The sequence below is a fragment of the Calidris pugnax genome, unplaced genomic scaffold (assembly GCF_001431845.1).
Source record: "Calidris pugnax isolate Ruff unplaced genomic scaffold, ASM143184v1 scaffold27, whole genome shotgun sequence".
Lineage (NCBI taxonomy): Eukaryota > Metazoa > Chordata > Aves > Charadriiformes > Scolopacidae > Calidris > Calidris pugnax.
Window position 1 is genome coordinate 17,876,163 of NW_015090893.1, and position 27,354 is coordinate 17,903,516.

General features: G+C 41.4%; 1 protein-coding gene across 5 annotated transcripts in view; it reads right to left on the reverse strand.

The window, feature by feature from the left end:
- The window catches only part of P4HA2 (prolyl 4-hydroxylase, alpha polypeptide II), a 27,904-nt gene continuing 550 nt past the window's right edge, over positions 1–27,354 (reverse strand). The window contains exons 2-17 of one of the 5 annotated variants that reach the window (XM_014948262.1): positions 26,243–26,346; positions 18,831–18,931; positions 17,057–17,153; positions 16,305–16,456; positions 14,655–14,792; positions 13,199–13,438; positions 11,328–11,539; positions 10,386–10,562; positions 7,109–7,179; positions 6,794–6,893; positions 6,174–6,227; positions 3,899–3,958; positions 3,765–3,830; positions 1,576–1,644; positions 1,264–1,360; positions 286–526 (exon numbers count right to left, since the gene is read on the reverse strand). In XM_014948262.1, the coding sequence (XP_014803748.1) occupies positions 456–526; positions 1,264–1,360; positions 1,576–1,644; positions 3,765–3,830; positions 3,899–3,958; positions 6,174–6,227; positions 6,794–6,893; positions 7,109–7,179; positions 10,386–10,562; positions 11,328–11,539; positions 13,199–13,438; positions 14,655–14,792; positions 16,305–16,456; positions 17,057–17,153; positions 18,831–18,912 (1,686 nt within the window). In that variant the 5' untranslated portion in view covers positions 18,913–18,931; positions 26,243–26,346 and the 3' untranslated portion in view covers positions 286–455. Of the gene's footprint in view, positions 527–1,263; positions 1,361–1,575; positions 1,645–2,549; positions 2,576–3,764; positions 3,831–3,898; positions 3,959–6,173; positions 6,228–6,793; positions 6,894–7,108; positions 7,180–10,385; positions 10,563–11,327; positions 11,540–13,198; positions 13,439–14,654; positions 14,793–16,304; positions 16,457–17,056; positions 17,154–18,830; positions 18,932–26,242; positions 26,347–27,354 lie in introns of those variants that run through there. The other 4 variants (XM_014948260.1, XM_014948259.1, XR_001412730.1 and 1 more) reach the window with 4 other exon arrangements.

Consider the following 27,354-nt stretch of genomic DNA (forward strand, 5'->3'; position numbering starts at 1 on the left):
GAAAGAACATTTATTTTTGTTTCAAAACTTGTGGTCCATAGAAATACAATAAAATCAACATGTACACAAAACTTTTAAAAAAAAATTCCTTTGGTTCAAAGAAATATTTAACATCTAAATCTTCTGAGGTACGAAAGGCACAAGACCAGGCACCCAAACACACCGAATCGCCCACAGCACTGTTTGCACCACCAGTACAGAGAAAGCTGGGAGGGGGGGAGGCAGGTGAAATGATGATGGTGGGGTGGGGGGGACATGGAAATAACATCAACTGAAACACAAATATGTGTATAATGCCATTTACTTTCTTTTACAGGTGTTACATATTTTGTCATCCTTTTTTTGGGTAAAGTGCCAGGACTCTTGGAGAGAAAGATGGATCATTTCTTAGAAATGAACAGGAAGAACCATCTGTAGAAAAGGAGACAGAGAAGCAAAAGCTTGCAGGTCGGGTTTCAGTCAACCTCTGTTCTCCCACAAGGTCTTAAGAACTCGTTTCCTCTTTCATGAAACCATTTGTTTGAAACTGTGGAACAAGGACATGAAATTAGTTACTACCACATACCCAGTGCGTGTATCACCACAACACAGATCGGTACTTCACGTCAAATCTCATCTCTCAGTCTAAGGATCCCCACTTATCCTCCTCTACTCATCCAACAGGAAAGACACAGGAAGATTCAAAAGATTGGGGAAAAAAGGATCTTTCCAATTGCACAATTCTGGGACCAACGGTAACAGAGCGGCGTATTCTGGGTCTGGTATCATTTCTAGCTTTGGCACTGCAGGGGAATACCTTGGAGGCTGGGGGAGGTGGGCAGAGGAGTGGATGACATGAAGCTTGAGAAGCTTTCAGCAGTTGGCAGAAATTCCCAATCTCCAGACACATTTACTTCACAGGGAGCTCTCCTCCTTTTACAGTTAAAACCACGCACAAGGCTTTGTAGGAACAGACCCGATTCTAGTCAAATGAGAATTCAAGTCATCCTGATCCTGACACACTGCTCAAGCCCAGTGACATTCTTACACACTTTGTGATGTCATTGTCACAAAAATTCATTAAAAAAGTTACAGCTGAACAAAGTAGCTGCTTAATACTACACGATACTGATGGTGGAAGTTTTCATTACCACCAAATGACTCCAATAATTAAACGGGCAACACTGAGGTTATTAAATGCCATTTTAAGGGTTCAGTATATTATCAGCTTTGCATACACATAACTTTTCCTTCAGGTTTTGTTCCTAAAGGAGCATTACTTACCCCATTTACACCCTACTAGTACTGGGCAAGCTGCGTGCCTCGTTCTATAATCACCCTCGCCACTTCTGAAGAGGTTGTACCAAAACACTGCTGTTCCCTGAAAAGTGAAATCAGATCTTGATTAGTCAGAAATTAGTCAATATAATTACTCACATTACAGTAAGGGCGGTGGGGAGGAAGTGCCTATGAATTCAGCTACAGGCTTTTATGGAACACTTTAACATAGGCCACCACTCATAGCACATAAAAAAACCCCTTTAGTCCCACTTTATTAATTCAGCCACGTCCAGAGTAGAGATGAGTAGACTTTACCTTCTTGGGCCATATTGCTGCCCCAAAATCGGGGAAAACTGTAGCTCCTCCAGCTTCTACATCACTCATCTGAGAAAAAAAAAAAAGTCCACAAACTGTCTATTTACAATGGTTTTTGTACATTCAGTCCCATAAAGTGCCCCAAGCCCCCACTAGAGAGAGATTTCTACTTGCACCTCTACAAGAGGGCCTGATGAGGAAGGGAGGCACCTCAAGCAGCACGAACTGCACAGGTCACAGTACCTGCTATCGAAGGCTTTTATTTCAGCTGAGGGCTTTTGTTTGCACAACAGATGATATATATCTGGATGAAGTGCTGAACAATCAGCCATAGGGAGCTGTGGACCTGCAGCATTAATAAGCTCGTACCATAGAACAAGGGAGAGGACTTGAATAAGGCAGCTTCAAGAATTTCATTCCACTTTATGACCCAATTAGGAAAACAAGTGTCTGTTAAACCACAGGTTTCCTCATAAATTGAAACCATGTCTTTGGAACACAATTTGGTTTATGCATCTTGGTCAACCACTTCAAAAACTCTACAAGAAGAGAAAACCTCACTCTCTGCCCTGTTTCTGCGCTGTTCCCCAGTGACGTTACACCACTTCAAGGGCTTTACGCATCTCAAGCTGCAATACAAACAGCCACGGGACTCTAAAGAAAAGCATGAATCTTTATGCTTTGCCCTTCTACACTGGAATGAATTTAACCCTATTGAATTCATCAGTAATGATGGATTCACTCTGAATTCTAGACTTGATGCAAAACCCAAAGATCCTGGAAACACTCCCATTAAAAACAGCAATCTTTCCACTGATTCCGGTGAGGTTTTGATCAGATTCTAATTAAAAGAAACAAATGGGTCAGGTCCAGCTCCCACCAAATTTAAATAGCAGAACTACTATAAATCCACTCCCCAAGTCCCCACATTCTCTATTGTAACTTGGATTTCTGTTTAAAGCGGATGTTATTACCCCTCTGGTGTCCTCCTGCTCGGTACCTACAATAAAAGGGCATAAGATGCCACAGGTGCGCAGGTTTTTGCCCCTTCCAACTAGAAAGCACGTGCATGTGACTTTGCAAGTTAATACCTACGTCTTAGCAACACAACCACTCTTTTAGTAAGGGTGTTGGTACGTGTATGATACGTTCTACACGGGACACGCAAGGGTAAATCACCTTTGACCATGTACAACTGGCAGAAAATATCACTCTAAATCAAGTTTTGCTCAAAAGTCTGAGAAGCATACAAAATCCAGACAGAGATAATTTAAAATTAAAACCTTTCAGCAGCAGACTATTTCACAGCTACTTATCTTATTCCAATTCCAGTTTCGGAGATTATCTTCTCCCCCGCCATATCAAGTTGAAAGCATTTCTGGTTCTGTTTTGAGCTGCATTTCACACTCAAAATGCCAGCTCACCCATAAATATTTTATCAGAGAATTTTAAAGTCTGAAGATGTATCACTCAGAAGTTAGATATAATAGATTAGGCAATCTAATTACTGATATAGTAGGTATAGTTTGATAGATAAAACGTTTTGGGAAGACCACCGTGAAAACGTTCGGCTGCCAGTATCAGTGGCAATTCTGCTTATGATTCCAGTGTACATGGTCTGTAGGCTGTATAATGAATCCATGCAATTAATGAATCTTTTTAATACTGCATTTGTAACCCAGTTGCACCGAGTTTATTAGCTATGTCTCCTCCATTCGCTGAAGCGACAGCGATGCCAGAGTCTCTCCAGCCTTGACAAACAGCTGAAAATGGAGGCTGACAGACCACAGCATCAAGTGCTGTCAAACCAGGGTGGAAGAACGTGACTGTCTCACAATAAAAAGCCCATAGTCAGGTTCTCAAACAGTGCAGCACATCAGGAATCCCTGGGAACTCATCTTTGAGAAATAAGCCAAATTCTCCTCTCCCACCAACAGGAATTCAACAAAGTGAAAGATTTCACAGTAGAGCGGCCAAAAGGGGAAGCTGGGCCCGATATTCAAATTTTCTGCTCTGAGGTTAAACACCACCAGAATTCTATCAACTCAGATGGGACAGCACCTGATGCTGCACAAATAATGAAATCCCTACTTCCAGATGCCAGGGAATCTCTAACAAATAACCAACTGCACAAGCTGTAAACAAGATGCTGCTAAAGTTACACTCAATGCAAGGATCATCATACTTACATAGTTTAAAAAAGTGGCCACACGATTTCCAGTCCCTAACCGCTTGAAAGCATCTGGCTCATCTTTCTATAAAATTAAATGAGAGTAACTGCAAACTTCAAGCTCACAGACAGCAGACAAACAGAGGTACTTACATAGTTAAGAAACGTCGCTAGCCTATTTCCTTCCGATTTGAGTGTGCTGTCAAAGGGTCGCTGTAACAGACAACAACTTTAACCCAGATTCCACACGGGCTCGCACTAGAGTGACACACGTGTAGCTCTGCAGAGAGATCCTCAAGCCCAGTTTAAAGAGTCGGGATAGAAAGGGGATAATTGACACGGCTGAAGCCATTACAAATTGCAGCCATAACTGCATGCACGTAGCTCTCGGATGCTGTAAGGAGAAGTAGCACCAAAGCAATTCTTAGGGCAGAGTAGAAGTGATGTTCTCAGGGCCTGTGACACAGATTTATCCAAGCAAAGTTAACAACAGGCCATTACTGTACTCAACACTGATCCAAAGTCACCAACTGAGATGAATACGAAAAAACTCATCTTCCGTGGGTTTTAGATAACACACTAGATTCTCAAAAATGTAGTAGTGTTTCAAAGAAATTCTGTCATGAGAAAGGAATATTGCAGAACAGCATTAATGAATTTTCAGGTGGTTGCCTTTTTAGGACTAAGGACCACATCAAAAACATCAAGCTGCCTTTATTCTGTAGGAAACATTTTTGAGTTTCATTTGTTGAAGTATGAGATCGCATTGGTGTCAGTTTAGAAGCAGAAAGAACATCTAGAATACCAGTGTGTCTCTCCTCCCTTCAAAAAAATGCAATTAAAAGTTTATTTACATTGCTGATAGTCAGGAAGTAATTTCAGCCAGGAGACATTAAGGTGCACTCCTGTACACAAACCCATTAATTTTTAACATTTAAAGAAAAGAAGAAATCAGTATTAGAGAAAACAAACAACAAGGAAAACCACTGACACCATCTGAGATGTTATAGTACAATATACTTGAAGTATATTTCAAGAAATAAAAGGTCTTTCCTCAAGTGGGTTCATGGAAAAAAAAAAAAAAAAAAAAAAAGACTCTTACATCTGCATATGCAAATTCAATCTAAAAGAGCCAACATAAAAGCACTGAGATAGAGGGCATTCCCTGGGTTCTGCCACTGCTGCCAAACCCAGGTCCAGCCGTGCATTTCTGAACTCCAACAGTATTTCAATCCTGAGGTCTGTGCTGCACAGAGAGCCTGCAGGACCAGGCCAGACCCACGGCACATTCTGCCATTGCCTTGTCTCAGCTGAGGACCACAGCCAGGGCTACGTTCCACGTGGAGCTCTGCCCCAGCTGCCTTATCCAAAAGCAAAGTCCACCCCGGCCAATTTGATGGCTGAGGTCCTGGAGTTCAAAGGCTTCGAAGAGAATTTAAGAGCATCTGCTTGACTCAGGAAACGAAGCAGCCTTAAAGTTAACAGGAAAATTCTCTCACCAGGCCAAAGCTAATGAATGTGAGGTTTCACACTGCTGAAGTACAGGATTTTTTTTTTATTTTTTTGAAACAGTGCTAAGTAGAGTGGCTTCAATTCCACACTCAGTAATTGGGTTGTGCTCTGGCTACAGCAACCCCTTCTACCAGGTAAAACCACTGCTACAGCCTGAATTTAGTTTCTACTGGAAACCAAGGCATCAGATGGATTTTACAGTTGAAATTACCGGTCACCATAGCTCTTTAGTATGATTAGCATGTTCCTAAACTGTCTTATGGTAACAATTAAGAACCTGTCCCTCTTTTCTTCCCATTTGCAGCAAACCAGAGCTGTTTTCTGCCGGGTAGAGCCCTCTAGTGCCTCGTGGGGACCCAGCACCCACCAGCTGCAGGTTCTGCTCCCTGTAGCACTGCCCTCCTCAATACAGACCCAACAAACATTCCTCACACCCTACAGCTGCCCCCACGCCAAGGGCTTTGCCAGAAGGGCTGTAGGAACCATAAAAATTTCCATAATGGCCACTTTTTTTGGAAGGAAGCAAAGGGACATCTGCTCAGCCAGCTCCCGCAAAGTGCTGAATTCAGAAGCCAAATGGAACAACAGAGAGTCACAACCAAGGGCTTGCAGACTTCAGTTTGCTAATAAAGTAATGGAAAGAGCATATTCAAGTGCTGCATGAGTATCTTTCAGTGTCTCTATACTGTGCAAGGAACCAAGGTGACAAAGATAAGCAGGCAGTCAGATTTGTTTACTGTTCTCTTGAACTTCTAGCATCAGAGAGGGCAGTGCAAAGGCTTTTCCAAAGTCACAATCCATCCATGCAACAGGGCTATACATCAAGTGTTTTAAAAGAAAGCAGTTTCAACAGTTTTCTCGCAAAACAACCTGTTCCCCTCTCCCCACCAAGAAATAATCAGAAGTGTGAACTTACCCTAGAAAAATCAAAGTGTGGCTCATACTGTCCTCCCATCCCATAGTTGGCAACCTACAGCATGGAAGGAGGAAACAAACATCCACTGAACTGCAGGTGACTTCTGCAGAAGATAACTTTTGCCCTCAGAGACTCAAAACATGCTTTGAGAAACAGCACTTTGCGGCAAGATTGTTATCTACAGCACATTAAATCTCTCTTTAGATTGCCAGAAATGAGATATGTGGATGAGAAACAACTTAAGTGCTCTTTCCCTTTCCTAGTGTAAGGGTTTCACTGAGGGCATTTCTCAGTACCAGACACATTTCAATGGCAGCACTCCTCTTATCACTACAAGAGCCTGTTTAACATGAATTAGCAGCAAGTTTTACCTCCTCTGAAGAGGAGGAAGCCAAGTGTGTGTATTTCTGTAGCACGTGTGGCCAAACTAGGAGATCCACAGCCTAGAATTAGACTGTGTCACACATGTATGTTTTGTTACATACATATGTCTATCTATCCAGGAACACAGAAGGCTGAAAAGCACCACTTTGCTTACTTTACATCTGCAGAAACATCAGACCACCCCGACCAGCAGCTAATTTTCCAAGGAAGCAACCTGACCAGACAGATGTACCAACCTGCAACAGTTCGGCTGTTTTCACTGTTAACCCCGTGATCTGCTGCATTCGTTGATTCACCTTCGCCACAACAGGATCATCATCTTCCTCCAACCATGAGCTGGAATAAGGGAAGGATTGAAACATGGTTATTTTGGAATACCAGCCACAATGACCCATTTCCCAAGACAGAAGGAGTCTCCTGCCCTCTGTCAGATGGCTAAAAGAGCCGTTTACCATGCATTTGTTGTGCAAGCTTTTGCTACACGCAAAGCAGTTCAATTTTCCAGGTGTTAAGCACAAAAACCTTAAAGCTAAACTCTCCTCTGTGCTTACCTTTTTGATACCCTGTAGCTGGCAACTGTAAGGACACCGGTTTTGGGATCTCGTACTGTGGCTCGTGCCAGCTGTATCAAAAAAAAAAAATCCCAAGGGGGAAAAAAACACATCAGCTATAGGTTAGAAAAAAATTTCTCTCATCGTAACCAAAATCAACACCTGATTTTTCCAACTTCAATATATCACTGGACGAAAGTTATAGCTCCAATCTCGACTTTGTTCTGATTTCATGCTAAAACAGTAGTGCAGAAACACAGGTGCAATCCATCACCTGCATTTGATCCTGGAAAAAGAATTTGACTGACTGCACAAGCCATGATATTCATTAAATCCAGAAGGACTGAACAGGTTTTGAAGGTATTTTTTTAAACAGCTGGAGTCAATATCAGCAAGAGGGAACAATAACAAAAGTTAACAACATATGAAGCACAAGTTCTTGGCAAAGAGAGAATCACTGGATACTCCATAAATTTAATCAGCCTGCTCCTTATGTGGACTGTAAAAAACCCAACCTCATTCTTAGATGAAAAACAACAAGTAAGAACATTTACAGAATGAGTTACAAATTATGAAATTATGGGGCAGGCAAATCCACAATGGTAGAAAACTCCTGAGGGCAACTCTCAACATCACAGAGCTCCGATTTTCCAGTTGGAAGATGGCTCAGAACTTCTAATTCACAGGGATAGTTTGAGATAATGTTACTCCATTCTGAAGGTAACCCTCACTATACATTTTACAGTGAGTAATGCATCATCACCGTTAGGCTCCACCACCGTATCTGTAGGGAAAATGTGGAATTTGGCAAAACCAGTCAGATTTGCTGTGGTGCCAAAGCAACAGAGTACAGTTAACAACACACAACAGGTCCCTTTGGTTTTATACTTGCAGCTGAGAACAAGAACTGGGACACTCCTTTCTTTGACCGTAAACTCAGACCACATTTAAATTTAACTCCTGCAAACCACAGACACTTTAAATCATGTCTCCTTCCTTCCACTTAATTATAGGTCACAGAAAGCCTTTCTATTTGCATTTTCTTCGGAGTATGCAGTCATTATTTCTCTCATTTTTCCTCAAGTAAGTCTCCAGCCAGGTTCACAATCCATGTCAGCTGTCTTGTCCCTACACAAGAGTTCTTGGCATCGCTGTTCCTGCAATTCTGACTCATTGTTATTTTATTCCAGATTTCTCCAGTATAAATCATAACAGAAGAGCCAGGCTGACTGAATGTTGTTCTTCACTTGTACAACGAAGCATAGCTTTGGGGATATAATTTAGCTTCCCAAACGTGTCATTCTGCTGCCATTTTCAAGCTTGTATATGCTCGCTTGATTTCTGCCCCTAGCATTTGATCTAAATAAATCAGAACTAAAATAAGCCTGACTGCATTTGTGTTATTCCATATCTCCTCTTTCTGATAGGCAGACTTCTTTATTCAAGACATACAATCTATAACTTGCTTGGTACATTCCACTGATAAATGTGAGGCCTCAAGCAGCATTATAAAAGGCATTTTCTGGGCTTTGAAGAATCATAACAGACTGGATCAGTCAGAAGCTTCATCCAGCCTTCCTCTTAGAATCTGTGTTTAGTTTAGCATGCACTCCCTTGGCTTTCCCTCTGAAATTCTGTATTACTGAAAACCTACAGCACCAAGTTCAAATATATTCAAGTGTCCCCCTCCATGCCCTATTTTCGCCTCTTCAGGGATGGCTGCACTGCAGGTAAAACCCAGAATTTTGGGAATAAAGTTCTCATGTTTTCCTGGAGACCTGTCCCAGTGCTATCCACACTAATAAAGTTAAGAATTTTCTTGACCCTTCCCAGTCAGCTCTGATGTATTGCCTGAAAAGTTGGAACTACTTTTTGGAACTGGAGTAAAAGCAATTGCATTTTGCAAAACAAGCACGAAAACCCAACTTGAATACAACATATCTGTACGTGTTTGAGAGTAGCTGTTTCTCTACAAAAAAACCCAAAAAAATATTGGCAAGTGTAAATGGCAGATAATGTTAAAGTCCTTGGACCCAAAAGTAGAAATTTCTCACAAATGCATTTTAGAACAAAGAAAGTGCTCATCTTTCTGTGCCCAAAACTAACACACTACTTCAGAGTTCTGTCTGAAAGCTCTCATGATTACAAACTGAAATTTCCTGACCGAAACTAAGATATATTTATTAAGGGCCATCTCATCACAGGACTTGCATTTTCCATTATTTCAGTAGTGCTGCAGAATTTAAAGCCAGTCCTGCAGCTGAGCTATAGCCTGATTTGGAAAAAATAAATTATAAGAAAATGGTTGGTAGGGTTGGTTTTTTTTTTAGTTGAAAACTTTCATCTGAATCTTAAGACTACAGTATTTGCCTACTCTTACATGGACTGATCCCAGTTCTACAGTACATAGCTTATATGAAGAATTCCCCTGACATTAGTAATATAAACAAAATTCAGTGAGTGAGACTTAAGACTTTCCATAAAACTCTGAACAAAAAGGGAAAAACCAAACAAAAAAAATAAGTCTTATTTAGAATGTGCTTAATTTGATAAAATAGGTTAAGTGATATGCTCTATTTGAATGTTTCCATTTTATCTGAAGCTCTTGAAGTTTTACAGTATGATGTAATAGGAAAAAGCCTCCATTTATGGAGGTGAGAGTCCTCACTGAGACAGGAGTGTTCTGCCAACACTCCCATAGCTGGCTTGTAGTCACAGAAGTCCAGCTCCACAAACATTCCAAATTATTAATGGTCTTAGGAAGCATCAGTTTCTCAATCTGTTTCTAACTATTTAAGCTTACATTTAGAAATACATACAGAAAAGTAATTCTTGACTGGAATTTTAGTAGCTAGAAGAGTGCTAGAATGAACCATTCATCTATAAAAATGGAAGAGTTTAGTTTTAGATGCTTATCAGACCTGACAGTAAATGAAGGTGTAGCATCTACTACTGATCTCACACTGCCACATTTTATTTTTTTTTTTTACCAGAAAGGAAACAGACAGGAACTTCCACCTCTAGAAAAATCAGAAGAGGTCATTACTAATTACATTAGGGAACTGCTTTTTTGTGTGGAGGTATTGCTTAAAACAAGGGTCAGAGCAGCCTGGGCTCTATGGTCCTACATCAGCAGGGAATTTCAAAATTGTTCCCCTTAGGCTCACAGCTGCAGTGTATCATCTGTAGTATGAAACCAGATCTTACAAAGTCTTTGCTAACAGAGATTAAAGCATGGAATTAGCAGTCATTAGTGAAATGAAGAGGGGAAGCCTACCCTTGGCTTAGCTAGTTGTTTAATCTTCTCAATTTCTTCATCAGACATGACATCATAGTATCGTACAATATGAGGGCTATCCCATTCATCTTCTTCCTTAAAGGGAGCTATGAGCAGGTGAGGGTTTCTGTTTCCATCATGGTACCTACAAAACAGCCTTTTCTGTCTTCGAGGTGTCTGAAACAAAACGCCAAACAAAACATTGTTTGCTCAAACGTTTTCCATGAACTTAAAACAGGCAAGACAAAAACCAAAGTGGGCTTCTCTCCACACGCACTGGAAAAGTCATCAGCTGACTGGCAGATTTAAGAGGTAATCATGAGGGATTCTGCAATTTACTGCAAATAAAAAACCCAACGTATGTCACTCAAGATACCACTGAGCAACATTTGAAACACTAACCTTCAGCAGAGTTAAACTATAATAGGTTACAGATTAAGGAAATAACTACACAAACAGCCAGCTGTAGAAATCCTGGTTCTTATAATTAAGACTATGCAGATGAAGTAAATGGATTCCTTTCCCTGCACTGAGAATTAAAGCCACATTTGTTGAGAGGTAACGGAGACTGGTTACAGTCTCCATTACAGTCACCCCAGAGGGACAAGCCTTTAAGATGTAAAAGGGGAGGAAAAGCACAACCAGATCTCAGTGGAAAAAGCCTCCTGGTATCTCAGGACAGCCAGCAACTGAACTGATTGAGGAGAATCAGTTTTCAACAACCTTTAAGAGGTACAGTTCAGAGCTTTTTTCTGTCTGGGATTAATAGCTAAAGATAGAGAGGCCAAGACATACGGTAGAAATCTCAGCCTGGGCAGAACTAGGCATCATTTTTTTCTTAAAAAAACAGCTTCACAGAATGCAAAATTTAACACCTCCCAGCAAGCTCGATCACCCTTACGCAAAGGCAACAGAGTTGGGAAAGTCTTGCCTTTCTCTTACCATTTTTACCCCTTCACCTCTGCAAAGGGCCTCATAGATGTCACGCTCGGGCAAGTAGTCAAGAGGCCTCTCGTAGGCACCGCTTTGCACCACTGGTTCTGTCGTCCTCATGCTCTTGTTCACTGAGCTCTCTTTCTCCTTCTCCTCTCTCTCCTTCTCCAGCAACTTCTCAAAGTACCGCAGATTGCTGCCTGCTCTCTCATGAGTGCTGTCTGCATTGAGAGAAAGACAGACAGAACCAGTGATTTAGGCAATCTCAGGAACTGTTAATACAAACAAGTCTTTGTATCAAGACACAGCAATAATTCTCCCCTTCCTAAAGCATTATCAGGTAACCAAAGGCATTGGCACCGAAAACCAGCACTGGGAAGTTTCTGTCTTTGCAGAGGGAAGACAGGCACAATCTGTGAAAGAATCATTTCTGGAAGGACCTATGATAAAACTTGTATTTCAGGGAAATAAAGAAGTAGGAGTTTGTCTTCACATCCCTCCTTTTCTCTCAACATCTGTAGCTCTTCCCTTGTCATTCCATCACAGAAGGCCACCAGGATGGTCAGGCAGGACTTGCCCTTGGTGAAGCCATGCTGGCTGTCTCCAATCACCTCCATGTCCTCCATGTGCCTTAGAGCTACTGACTAACAAGTCAGTAGCTCCCAGAGTCTTCCTTTCTACCTTTTTTAAAAATGGGTGCAAGACAGAGGTGAGGATGACAAGTCAGTAGCTCCCAGGGTCCTCCTTTCTACCCTTTCTAAAAATGGGTGCAAGATCTAGTAACATCATCAATCGATCTTTAGCACCACTAAGCAAATGGTAAAGGTCCTCCCTTAATTAAGAAGGAACAATTCCTTGTTCACCACAAAGTGTTTCTGGACACCTAGAACAGCTTCTTTCCCGTGTGACCCTCCCAAGGTTATTGTGTTTATCTTATTTAACTAACCCAGAAGGCCAGAGAAGTAACCACTCATTAGAGCATGGGCTAATAATGGCCAGATAAGGAAGTTGAGCCCAGGGCAGAGGAAGCTGCTGCTCCCAGAAGGGACTGCCAAGTCTGTTCCACTGTTTGGTGCTGATAAGGATTTGCATTCTGCTATCAGTGCTAAACCCTATTATTGCCGGGGAGCTAGATCCAATACATATTCATATCCTTGTCAATTTTAATCTATGAATTCCTGTGTCTGCAGAAATTAGACTGGTACAGATTTTTCAACAGAAAGGCTTCACCCACTCCCAGGATGCAGCTAACATCTAAATTAAGAACAGCTGATTGAAAAAACATACAAATACATAACACATTAGATGTTAATTAGAGAGGATAAACCTTTCCAATGCAGGAACTAGGCAAAGCTGTATAGGAAGCAATGCTTATTTGCTTACTCAAGAGAAAGCTAGAAACAGACCAGAAATAAAAGGAAGGTTGAAGAAACTCAATCTGTTCTGAATATTCAGAAATAAATACTTTAAGATCTCAGGCAAAGTGTTATTCTGGCAAAGAGTATTTGTACTGAGGAGTGAAGGGGAATACGTGTAGTCAGTCAGACTTTACAGAAGATCCAGCGCTGTCTAAGTCAACCCAGGCTTTAACCAGGACCAAATACATCTCAGTACACTGAAGCAAATGACACGGGTGCAGCAAGACACACATTTGGTCTTGGAATAATAACAGCATGGGCTATAAGACAGCTTGTTAAAGATACTTTATGTATAAGTAGACTGGTAGGGTTGTTTTTTTTTCCAGGACTTATGTTTATTACAAGTCATCTGGCAGGATTATCCTTCCAGTCAGCTCACCAATATGGATGGGCCACGACTGCTCTTGGCTCTGTTGCTGGCAACACTCTCCAGCACTCAAATAGCAGGTTTTTTGTTCTTACCAAGGGATATCAGACGCCTGGTCAGCTCCATGGCTCTGTGTAAGTCCCCAAACTGGAAAACAGCATAGCTGAGATAGTCTAGGATCTCCACTTTGCTGACTGTTGTATCCTCCCCCTCATCATGTTGTTTTAAGGCTTGTTCCATCCAGAGTACTGTGTGATAGTAGTCTCCATCGTTGTAAGCGGTCTTCCCCATACCAAAGCAGTCGCCTACTGTCAAAGAGGATCTGTATTTTGTTCCTAAAAACAAAAAGACAACTTTAAGCAATCCACACAGAAGCACCTTTGAATTCAAATACACAGAATTGAGGAATATCTACAAATACATGCTTTTATCATCCAAAAAGGCTTCTAAAAGACAACACTTTGACAATATTTCAGGTTCTGTGTTCAATTGATCACCTTCAGAACTAAAGACTACATTCTAAAGATTACATTCTGTGGTGTTATTTCCTTCGGAAACCAAGAGAAGCTTAACATAGAAATTACAGTGTTAAGCTGTTGTGTTTCCTGTCGTAGGCAGAGCAGACTAATAGCTTAACAGATTTTACTGAACCTCCAAGTTCAGACTGTTAGATGACCAGGGAAGCCTGACTATATGCAGAATTAGCTTGTTCACTCTTTCTTGGAGATGTGTATTTGTGCATAAGCAAGCTGATTGTTATTTAGACAAACTGGGTATCCATTTGACTGCCGCTGTGCACTGATTTCCGGTTGCTCTTGCTCAGCAGATGCACAGATAAGAACTTAATTTTAAGTTCACTGTTAATAACCTACATATAATAACTAAACCTGTTTTGTCAACTCATCTACCCACACTCTAATGATGCCTATTCAGTTCGTAAATAGTGCATTACTAGCAACCATAACCTCTTTCTGTAAGTCTCTCATATGCAGCAGCAACAAAGATTTATCAGGACTCAGCTTCCAAAAGACTGAAGCATCCCAAAACATCTCTCTGTGGCAAAAACCGTTAGTCTCCATTTCAGAGAGAGAACAGGAGCAAAGTGATTCAACCAGAGCCTCACTGGAGAGCCATAAGCAAACAAGAACAGAGCCCAGCTTTGTAAGAGCCATCAGAGGAATGAATTACAGAGCAAGCTCCTTCCCTCGGTTCACAAGGTATTGGGGACAGGTAGCACTCACAGTATTTGCTTACACAGTAAGCATCACAAGAAAGTGCTATTATAAAAAACAACATTTTCTTTCAAAGTAATTCTAATTTTAAAAACTGCTACTCAAGCTGGTCACTGCAGACCACGGCACCTTGGCTCAGGTGGGACTAAGCTCAAGGCTGCTCTCAATGTGCTGAAGTAGATACTTCCTCAAGCATCTGAATGGCGTGGACTTTCAGCACCGTGGTTCTTCCTCACTCCTGAAAAAGGACTTTTGGAGAGAGTTTAAGGATATTACCACTTCCTTCCTTTTTAAGTAGAGGAGGCCTGTGTGCACTTACCTGGTAAGTTTCCTCGAGAGAGAGTTTCAGGATCCAGTTTGTACGTGTCCTGCAGGCGCATCAGAGCCTTCGCAGCTCCTGTCTCATCTTCTTCAGTTGGGAAAAACTGACGTTGAATTGTCAGATTTGCAATAAAGCCTTGGGAGTAAAAGGGAAAGATGTTACTTCCAGAGTTTGCATAAATATCAGTACCAGATTAACACAGAAGATGAAACATTTTCTTTCTTTTGGGAATTGAGATTCAAATAATCCAGGTTTAAAGCCTCCTATTAGGCTCTAAAGTTACAAAAATATTTTCTGTCTCCTTTTAAGAAATACAGCTCACGAGCAAGAAATAAAGGATAAATAAACAAACCCCCCTGTTTTCTTGTGCCACACAGTCACTGAAGTACAATGTGAATCTAACGATCTTAATTTTCCTGTAATATCTCCTTCTAACACGAAAACAGAATAGCTTTTGTCAGTTCTCTTGCAATATCCAGAGAAAACCGTGGATCACAGTCAAAGACAATTTCAAACTCTGTAAAATCTGTAAATTCCAACCTGTAAAGCCATGAGAGCTTTTCAAATCTCAGCTCAAGGGACAGAGACACTCATCCAGGATCCCCTAAGTAGGGGAAGGACCTTAGTCAGTAAGAAGCCTTTAAACCTGACAGGTAAAACCAGGCAACATTTAGAAACAAAATTAAATGCACTGCATAAATGTATCAAGGCTGTACGGGAGGTTGTTTGGGCAGAAGTGGGGGAAATCAACTGAAGGAAAACCACCCAGCCATTTCTAATCATGCAACAAGCAGAACTGGAAAAGGAAGCCTTTAGAAAAAGAATTATTGACAGAAGTACTCAATAGAATCAAATATTTTATTTCCATCTAAGATGACTATTCCAAAAGGCAATAAAAATCTTGGCTGGAAAAAACTTCTAAGTACCAAAACTTTAGCATCTGCAGAGTAGAAACGGAAAACATGCAATGTTCTGCCTGAAAAACATAGCCTCTTCTCCCTGACTTTCAAGGAGTCCAGTAAAAATAAACCTGCATTTTAAAAAAGCAAGTTATGGAAGCAAATTCAGGCTTTGACAACAGGATGCGAAAGCAAAGATTAGTAGTGGAAACATTTGATATAGAAGGATTGTACATTATCCTGTTATCAACAGACTGAGTACGACACCTGCCAACTGTTACATGCTGGGGCTGATACAAATTCCTTCATCAATTCAGGATGGGTTCTCATATTTTGATTTTTAAGTCTCATCTACTGACCCACACAGTCAAAAACCAATGACTGCCAAGAGACGTGGCAGACTGGGAAAGGAGATTCTATGTAAGAGGAACATAAAGCTCAAGACCAAGTGCGAACCAACAGTTGCCACCAGAGTTGACCACTTCAGTATATCCCATTCTTTGCCCCAAGCAGCACGAGCTGAACAAAATGCAGATCTTTGAGTCCTGACAGATGTGTTTCAGTAGCAAGTTTCACCCATTTGGGTAACCAATAAACAAGAGGCCAGTCATTAGTTTAAGTTTCAAACAAACTTGGCAGTGATATTTTAACCACAGCTGAGTTTGCAGCTTTCCAGAACACAGGGAGGATAAACAACTGTGTTGTGGGGCCACCTCCTACCAACACCTTCTCCCCTGGAACTCCTTACCATTTGTTGTATCCTGAAGAACCAGGTTTTCCAATTCCAGCCAGTCAGTATTTAAACGCTTCACCAGCTTATACGCATTGACAGGATGTGCCAGGTACCCCTCTGGATCAGAGGTGGATTTGCTCGTCAGTACATCCATTTTTTCAGCCCAGCTGGAACGAGAAGTGTACTCCTCAGTCGCAGACCAATTGATGAACACGTCTTCCTTCTTAAATCATCCTAATTACACAGCTAGAATCAATTTCTTGCTGCTTTTGCCATCATAGCCAGCTTTCAAGCTTTCAGCTTCACATGGATAAAGTGAAGTACAACTGATTTTTTTAATTAGTCTTTCTTTTAAAAGAAATTTGCTTCCCTGCTTACTATTTTAAACCTTACTACGGTGGGCAAGCATCTCGCTTGCAATGAGTCTTGGCCATCAATTTTCAGCATGCTGCACTTCAGAAAATAACAAGATAGAGCACACAATCACTGGGAGCGTCACTTATCTATCTTAGTAAAAAAACCAAGCATAAATAAAACCCCAAGAACTTTTTAGCTTTATGGAAACTAGACCATAAGCTTTGATTTTCAGAGTGGAAACCCTCTGACACTTCAGAGGCAGCGCTGGCAGTCACCTGGACTGCACTGCTGGTCAGCTGAGGAAATACTAACAAGATCTAGCAGCAAAGAGTGGTGACAAAGAGGTGTTGTGTCACTGAACACAGATGAGCCATTTTGTCACCCTTCATCACACTGACCTCTCCCCCTACCTTTTAATCTGAGAGAGCTTGTTCTCTTCAGCTCGGATATATTCCTTTAAAGACTGTACCAAGTCTTTCTCCGCATAAATCAGGTCTGTCATTTGACCTAAAAAACAGAGTATGAGCAAATGTTAATCAGACCTACAGGAGTAACCATCTCCAACAGCACAGGAGACAGACCTTAGATGCTCCGGGGCAATTAAAACCACCACAAAGAACAGACAAATGAAGGGTATGCACTTTAATGCCTGTAAACCACATACACGAAGGTCTGGCATTCAAATGCTTCAAGGGGCTTTTAAAATGCCAACTTCAATGGCTCCTGCAGCTTTGCTGTGGCCCTTCCACTGCCTCCAAATTACTTTTAGTTTTACAATTGTATGCAAGACAATGAAAAGAAAGGTTTGACATTAATACAGCTATTGGGTCAAAGCAACAAAAGATCCAAGTAGTTGCCAAAGCATCTGCTCTACATATGGATTCAGATTAGGTCACACTAATAAATTCTTAGCCTAACTACTGGCATCACTTAAAATTACAGCTTTTCAATACGGGTAACTGTGGAAACACAACCTAACGTTAAGTAAGAGGAATTTCAGACTAATGTTTATAGACACACACACACTCTCTCTGCTGATTAGCATTAGTGGAAATTGCCAGCACATCAATCCTAATTGCTATGACAAACCCTGCTCTTCAAAGACCCAACACTGAAAGACCGGATGAGATTTATAAATGCAGCCACAGCTTTAGTTTCAGCATTCCAAAGTAGCTATTAATGAGGCATGATTAAGCAGATGGAAGTCAGCAGGCCGGGCTATTTTCAGAGTTAGGAAGGGTTCAGGAATAGGTAAGTGTAAAGAAAAGGTGATCCTTTACAGTATCTTTGTACAAAAAGCTACTTAAATTAGGAAAAGAGAACCAAATAAGGTGGATGTAATAAAATGCAGTTTAGCCAGTTCCAGAGCACGTGCTGGGGATTGGCAGTGAAACACCTCCCTGCCTTGCTCTGCCTGAGTGGTTCCACACAGTGGTGCAAAACAAACCACGGGGAGTTTTGAGCTCTGCCATTCAGAAATAGCTCCACGCAGAGCACACTCTGGAGAACAGCCAGTTGGAGTTAATCAGTCTCTATTATGGGGGTAAATTCCCCACACTATTCCACAGGAAAACAGTAGACCAAGTCATAGGAGACAGCTCAGTTTGTGCTTATTTTTAGGTTCTACCACAATCATACGTTGTTGTATCACAGCTATTAGATCACAAGAATTAAGTTGTCATAAAAATAAATTTATTTTCAGATTTTATAACAATGTGAGTTCTTCAGAATTTACTCAGGTCTTACAAAACACACAAAACGTAAGGGGGATATTAATTTTTCCTTCTGACACCTAACTCCAGCTTTCTGAGAAGACAGAAGATTTCAGGTTCTGTGAAAGAAAATATTTCATGTATTTATCACTTAAATTCTTTTCATAAATTATAAATTCAGGACTATAAGGGGGATATTAATTTTTCCTTTTGACACCTAACTCCAGCTTTCTGAGAAGACAGAAGATTTCAGGTTCTGTGAAAGAAAATATTTCATGTATTTATCACTTAAATTCTTTTCATAAATTATAAATTCAGGACTAAGCCTTTTAATGTAAGTTCCTATAACATAGGAGCTGTCTTACTTTATTGACAGTCCCCAGAGAAGCCATATGCTTCAACTGCAAACTTTTAACAGTTTTGGGAATCGCATTAACTACGTCACATCATCACACATTAGTTCTCTCCATACCTATGGAGGTGAAGAACTCCGCTTCTGCGTGTCTGATCAAGAAAATACAGGTGAAGAACATCAACTGCAGCAAGGGCTTCATCTTCCCAGATAGCTCAAATCTGTAACAAATTAAAAGGAAGAGAAGGAGTAAAAATTATTAACTATTTGTGAGAAAAAAATAACACCAAGGCATTAATCTTCATCCACAGTCATTTCACCCTCATGAAAGTGATTTATGTCCTTGAAAGACTGAATTCTAATCAGTAAAGCTCGACAAAAGAACACCCCAAGGCATTAATCTTCATCTTCAGTCATTTCACCCTCATGAAAGTGATTTGTCCTTGAAAGATTGAATTCTAATCAGTAAAGCTTGACAAAAGTCCTCTTTAACCACAGGAGCTGTTACTTAAGTGTCTCAAATGCTCTCTGGTATACTTTTTGGGATTTACATGGAAGACACTGCAGTCCATGGAAAGCCCACATGACAGAAGCAATGGAAACAGTATTTGTCCAGTGACAGCAAGAACAAGATCTTCTGCAAGGGCAGCTCGATGCCTTCCACATCACGCACAATTATGGCTGAAAAACAGGAGAATATACAGAGTTGTACTGTAGTCCAATAATAATAAAAGTCTAAATTAAATGGTCAGACTTGTAACATGCTGTGGAACTCAGTTATGTAAAAGCTGTCTAGAAAGATAAACAGCACAAAAGCCAAATAGAGAAATATAGCATTTAGTAGCATGGAAGTGGCAGCCATGGCTGGAAAAGTTGAAAGTGAAATTTCCAACTCTGCTTATTCAAGATGCATCATCTCAGCATATTGGCCTCTGGGCATAGCCCTTGTGACTTCTGTATTTCAAAGGCTGTGCCAGCTTCAAAACCCAGCCCCTTGAGATGGAGACTGAAAGCAGACTATTACTATTCCTAAGAGCACAACCCACCGAGGCCATGGATGGGAAAGCCACTCTGAGCAGACAAGAGAACTAAGGGATGCAAGGTCCATACAGAAGAGCCTCCTGGGAGCTGTAATCCTCTTGGTAGATCTGATGGCCAGGACCTGCCTCTTCCAGGGAATTTATGAGTCTGCACTGCACTTGGATGAGCCCACAGCTCGCTCCAGAGCTGCCTGGTCACCGATCAGGAACAGCCACTGCCGTCAGCCCTCACGTATGAGCACTGCTACTCAGCAAACACTGAGCTCTCACAACACCCAGGGACAGTGTCAAAAGGAAGATGACAACTCTTCACTTCAATCCAAGATGCAACTATTCTTTTTTTCCCCTACCCATTGTAACTGGGTAAATTGGTGGCTGGAAATGACCACATGCAACCTGCTCTTACCCCAAACGCAGTAAACAGAGTGCAGCTGTTTGGGGCAAAATGGAATCACTCACATCTGATGAGAAAGGGAGATAGAGGGGAGAAGGGAAAACACATGGAATATCCTAAAATTTCAATCAATGCAGCAAGTAGGAAGGTATTAAAATAAGGTAATTCTGGAACAACTCTAGCTCATTGTTCTCTTGGGCTCCACATATCTGCCAGCACAACACGAGACAGAAGGTGGAAGGTAGATACCACCCTTTCCTGCTGGGTTTTTTAAACCTCACCCTCAGTTGAGCTCACCAGTGCCAGGGACTTTAACAGCAAACACACTGTCACTGACATTGCCATCACCAAGAACATCAGAAATAGCTCCATTCTCTGCTATGTATTATCACACGGCAAGACAATTGTTTTACAATTATTCTTTTGATTGCTTTAAAAGACCACATGAGGAATCAGAAACATTTACCACAACAGTTTGCAAGTGTGAGTAAGCAGGAAAATGTCTTGCAGCATCATAATAAGTCTTCTCCTTTCCCTCTTCTGTTTCTCACCCCCCCTGCAAACCGCATATTCCCAAACTGCTTGTTTAAGTTAGTTCAGAACTAGTACATGGGTAATCTGAGAATTGAGTAAAGCTGAATGAATAGTACCATGCAGAGGTCTGCCAACACTAAAAGCCGCAATAAGTGATGTAGCAGAAAGCACAGCAAGTCTAGAGCACTTGGGAAGTGCATTAATTTGGTTATATTAAGCCACAGCTGTCCATCTGCATAGTCTGTCGTCGTCTCACAGAGTGGTTTTTTGGATGCACTACACAAAAGCCTGGCAAAACAATTACAAGGGAATTTTCCAGTTAAAACAACACAACTACATTCTCCGCCCTGCACCTCCCCACCATGTTCTCTCATGGCTGGGGACATCTGCCAAGAAGAACACTTACTCCAGCTAGCAGCTTGTCTTCAGAGCAGATCTTTAACAGCTTTGCCATCCTACTCAGACTTATTGAGTCAATAAACAGAAACCTCAGTAAACAGAGAAATCAGCCCTTGCTTGAACGAGCAGGACACCTGGCTGCAGGGTTCTCCAATTGTTTGTACACGTCCTTTTCACAGCTGTTAGAGCACAAATAAGGAGTTACAGGAGGCTGAGCATGATGTTATAACCACACTCTTGGAAAGCAGGAGCATGTGTGCGTACACACACGTATACATGCCCACCCCACCACAGCTAAACCATCTGCTAACAAAGAGGGTAAGAGAGCCAAAAGGGACATTAACACCTCCTACCTCAATAACTAATTTGAGACTAATGTTTATAATGAGTTTTATTCAAACAGAGAATGGAAGAACTTAGTTGCATAGAAATGCCAGATAAGAAGCCTGTGTAGGACAAATACTGCCTACGCTCCTGGCTTTTTTTCAACAGCATCTTCAAATGGAGAAGACATCACACTGGACAGGTGAATTTAAGATTTCCTTTTATTTAAGTGAGAATAATGGCATTCCTCTGCAACAGACTGAGAAGGTTTGAGCAGAGCCACTGGGCTCAGTTCAGCCTTGGGCTAGAAGAGCCCTCCACACAGAAGTCCCAGCAGGCTGTTGACCCTGCCCTGAGCCAGGGTCCTAAAACAGCCCAGGGAAGAAGCACAGTGCCCAGGCTCATGAGGCTACATCAAACCACATCAGCACAGAGATCCTGAGGGCACATGTTCCTCACAGATGAGCACTTACACAACTGCCACCCTTGGGGGACTGTTCTCACTGTAGCAAGCAGCTGTTCCACCAACACTGATAGAGCTAGAACTTTTCAGCATACAGCAAGAGATACTTAATGCTTTGCTCCTTTCCTTCACTTAAATGTGCCCAAGCCAGCCAACCAAATGGATATTGTACAAACACTTCTTTAGGAGTGTAAGACCTCAATGAATCATTGCTCCCACTGGAAAGAGTGCTGTCAGACTTCAGAGAGTGCTGGCAGAAGGAAAAATGTTCTTCTAGACAAAATAGACCAGGATGGAATTTCTCTCTACAAGTTAGGTTATTTAATAAAGAATTCAGTCTTTCTAAAAATTCTTAATCAAGAAGACACAAAAACACAGACCTGACTTATAAAGGAAACATTACTTGCACATCTATCAAGATTATCAGTTTCTCACCCACTCTGAATTTCATTTCCACTCACGGGGGATTCAAGCCAGCTCCCACAGAAGCCAAAGGAAGGACTTTTTTCAGGTCAGAAGAGGAAACAAATACCTATTATTCATTCAGTCCCTTTAGGGCTCCCACTTCTGATCAAACTGATAAGCTGCAGTCTCCTTTGTATCACACAGAACAAGAACCTGATCCTCACAGAGCCTTCCTTTAGACAGAAGGCAGCACATCTACACGTGTGTGCTGAAGCTAGAGGCCCTAAAAACATGAACTCCTCTCTCCACCTCACAAAAGAGCCTCAGCAAGTGCCATTCAGCTGACACAATGCTGTATAAGGGAACTTGATTTGAATTCTTCAGTTGTTTTTTTTTTTTAAAAAAAGTAATAGCAATAGCACACAGGATAGTGCAACTTGCATTTTCAGTTGCCTGGTGGCTGATCATTTGCTTGTGATGTCAGTTTTCATTCCCAGATAAGGGTGTTCTCAGAAGAAACCCTCTGGTTGCCTGACAGCCTAACTAAAAACAGGGACTAACAAAAGCAAGTCCTTCATCCAGGCTCCAAATTTGCCCAGACATCTCATGCAGAAGAATTAAACTACGTGGAATCAACATAAGACCAGTCTGTGTAATTTAAAGAAGTCATGACCTTTATTGGTGCTTATTATGGCAAATCGGGCCAGAGTGTGACTCTTGCTGTACTGGGAACTCTCCTTTTGACCACACAAACTCCAGAAATAAAACCCCACAGCGCTGTTCCAGTCCCCCATATAGATGTGATGGACTTCCTTTGCTATCGGGCTTCTCCAGAAGAGGTATGGAACCGGGGGGTGATTTAGCTGCTCCAAACTGCTACCAGCCAAGTCATCTCTCTTCCCAAAGACAAGGTGGGGGGAAAAAAGGTTTCACAGGGTTAATTTGAGCCCCTGTTAAGGCATTGCTTTCTAAGTCCCCTCTTTTCCCAAAGACAAGGTGGGGGGAAAAAGGTTTCACAGGGTTAATTTCAGCCCCTGTTAAGGCATTGCTTTCTAAGTCCATGTTTCAGTCTCCAATCCACTTCAGGTGCCATTACCTCACAGCCACTCCAAGATAGCAATGCAGTCGGATAACAGCTAGAACAGGTGTAACAGATCAATGAAAAGTGAAAGGAGAGCAGCAAGTGTGCATTACTTTATTGATCCATACAGAATTACAGTCAAAAACCTGCCTATCATCACTGGTCAGCAGACTGCCAGCTCACTGCTTCAGAATGTTACCAATTCTGAGCACAAATCACAGCAGAAATCACTGCTCTGTCAGTACCTTAGGTCATCAGACACCCTCTGCAGCCGTGTTTCCTTCAAGGCAAATTTTAATTACTCCTAACTGATCTAGTTTTCTGTTTATTTCTTCCAGGGTGGTGGTGTTTTGGTTTGGGTTTTGGTTTTTGTTTGTTTTTTTTCCAAAGCATACAACAATGGTTATTTTTTCCAAGCAATTAAGGTAGGTTACAGTTCACTGATTTGGTTCCGTTCTTACCAACCCACACTTTGCTACAGGGGAACAACGTTTGTGAGACAAAGTATCATAACCAGATACTGTCAACATCTGATAATGTACCATTTTCTGAATGGTACATACGTTTTCTGAACCATCACAATGCAACAGCTTACAAGCTGATGACACAAATAAGGGTTACACAGCCTGTCTCCTCATCTGTGCTTGTCTATGCTATTAAAGACACCTGGAAAATCACTGCTGAAATAACGGCTTCTGCATGTATCTAAATTTAAAATACTATGGTGAAATCCAACAAGCAAATCACTACTTCAAAGGCAGCTCAGGCCACAGATGGGTTCCTGGCACACACACAGCTGAGGCCCACATGCCAGGCTCTGAAGAATGGTCCATCCCTAAATGGCAATTTGAGGTTGGACTCTTGGATGAGACAGGTTTGCTTGGGGCTTCTCCAGATGCCAGTGCCTCCCACCCACTGTTTTATTGCTTGCAGACATGGCAAGAAGCACCTAAATGACCACGTAGCTGCCTTCAGCCCCTTTCCCCTCCTCAGACAATGGAGCTTCAAAAGCAGGCAGCAACTTGCTATCAGTATTGATGGCTGCAGATAGAACTAATTATATTTAAGTGGAAAACATTACCAAAAAACCTGTGAGATTGCTTATATACTTTAGAGCCAAAAAGATGGGCTGAACTGTAAACAGATTTTCAGGATGTTGCCAAGGAAGAGCTTCTTCCAATACCTCTGTAAGAAAAGCAGCTATAGAAATCATCCAGCTCATAGCAGTATTTCATGTCTTGCAGATTAGCCTGACATTACCCAGGAGATGCCTGCATATGATGGCACCTATAAAACTATTTTACAATTATTAAATCCTAAGGAAACACATTAATTTTATCCTAAGAAAGCAAGCCTTCGCCATTGGCTGAAGACTTTGAAACAAGTAATTCAGGGTCAAAACTCATTATCCACATAAACTCAGATGCTCCAACGCTCAGCCACTCCTCTTACCAAAAGAATTTTGGATTTAAATGCCCACCAGTGCCCCACCCAGACCACACTGTCAGATCTTCAGCCTCATGTCAGGATTCACAAGGCTGCCAGTGCAGCATGCAGTTAGTCACCTTGCCACAAACACTAGCCCTCAGGCATGCCCAAGGAGACACCAAAGGCATTGCTCCCTTTCAATATTAGGTGCCTCCTCGTAAGTGAGTTCTCTCCATTATCAAATAACTGCTTCCCAGCTCCTTCCCCCAGTACATATTGGATATACAGCTCAAAACAGCTTGTGCCAGCATCACTACCTTTCTTGCCAAAGGGTCTAACGTGCATCTGAAAACAATTATAATTGCCTAGCAAATAATACAACATGATTGCCTTGTATTTTTCAAGGCAAGCCAAAAGAAAAGGAGGAAAAGCTGTTTGTTTGCACGCATTAACAAAGATACAGTACATCCCTGCAAAACTGCATGCATCTCTGCTAATACAGAATGGCTTGTTATCCTTTGTTATAATAACCTTAGAAACTATAAGCGTCTTGATTAGCTCCCAACAGTTGTGGTTTTGGGGTGGTTTTTTTTTCAAACCATAGCAAAGAATATTTCTTCTGCATTCCAGCAGGCAAGAAAATTCATGCACAGCAAATCTGCCTGCATCTTACTCTGCAGCACCTGCAAACTCACCCCGTATGAAACAGACTAGAGTTAAATCCCACACTGTCAGCAGAGACAGGACAGCAAGATCCCATGTTCTTTTCTCATTAGAGCTTATTTAGATTGCATTTTACTGTGCAAAGCCCATAATTTTGGTGCATCATGATACTTAACATAACCTTCCATATGCTGTACAGCATAAAAAAAAAAATCTTCCTGTTCAGAAAGAAGGGGTTTTTTTAATACATAGAAATGGTCTACCACCAGTGAACTGTTTCTTTCATTTAATATCAGCAATTTAATTAAAATCAGACATTATCTCAGAGGTGTGTGGGTTGACTCTATTCTAAGATCACCCTAAAATGTGCCCCCTGCACATTCTTATTTCTCAGACATATAGAAAACCATACACAAAAATCAGAACTAGTCATAGGAAAAATATCTGTGTTTACAGCTTGCTTCTTTGGAAGTTTGCCAATAAGTGCAGCATGGAAATTATAAACAGACTGGATTCCTGACTTAGACCTAGAATGAAAAACTTCTTATATTAAATGGTAAATCATGCTCCCTCTGCTGTTACTGTATCTGAAATACATAGTCATACTCTGGGCTCGTACTTCCTGCATGGGGAAGAGCTACATTAAAAAAAAAAATTAATCTCGAGGAATTACGACATAAGCAAGAAGTAAAATTCTTGTCTGTTAGTGTCATAGCAATGGCATTTTACAACTGTAGAATAGTGTTCTGCTTGTAAAATACAACCAGCAGTTATTAATTGCTATACACATTTACAACATACCTGTGGGATTATTTCCTAGGTCCTAAATGCCAGAAAGCTGAAGTATCACCCCGGTGAAGATGGCTGTCGTAGCCTTTTAGCTCAGCTTTGCCTTCACAAAGCACCTAGAAAATTAAGGGGTGAGAGGTTTTGTTACAGTAAACTGTCTTCTAGGAAAGCCTAGCTGCAGTGCTTACTGCCGAGGAACGGGGGTGATTACTGGCTGGGAATACCAAACATCGCAAAGCCAGCCAGCTCCAAACACAGCCTATATTTACACACCCTCGTTCCTCCTTGCTTCCAGGTTATAAGGACGTTCTTTGCTGCTTGAAATAAAATTATTCCCGTCTGCTCAAAAGCGTGTTTTGCATTACTGTGCCCCAGCAAGCTGCTGTGCCCCAGCTGAGCTGCGATAACACCCCAGGTAGTGCCTTCAGCTTTCACGCCAGCCTGCCCTCCACTGCCTTTGCACAACCCTTTTCCACCAGGGCTTCGATTACTGCATTGAACCACACAGCTCCCTCTGCTCTCCCGGCTTATCCACAGCTCAGCCACACATCCGCGGGCTTTGACTGAAATAAGGACCAGCGTTTTTCAGAAAACAAATCTCAGGATAAACCAAAATGAGATAGGAGTGGAACAAGTGGGTTTGGAACACCTTTAACAAAGCTAAAGACATCTTTTTCTCTGTCTCGGGGCTATGGCAGGCTGGAAGCACACACCCAGGCACTCAGTGCAGCTGACACCCTGCAATACTTCTAACTTCTGCTGTAATATCAGTCATATCTTAATTCAGAGGGAAATGAAAAGGGAAAGCAGCCCTTCCACTTTTTTTCTTCTTTTTTTTTTTTTTTTTTTCATTTGGTGGGTTTTCTTTACTTATTTGGTTCTCTGGGGTATGCATCTCACTCTGTCTGTATGGTAAAGCTTTTAAAAGCTTCTTCCAAGTTTATTTAGATTTTATTGTAATATCGCTACTTAAGAGTATTTCTTTTGGTTTTGTTCTAACTTGAACTGTGTTTAATATCACTGTTAAATTCTCATTTGTACTTAGTTTAAAATTCCCATATGGCTTGACTAAATTAATCCTCAATGCTCAGCTTTTATTTTCATACAACTTTTTAGATACATTA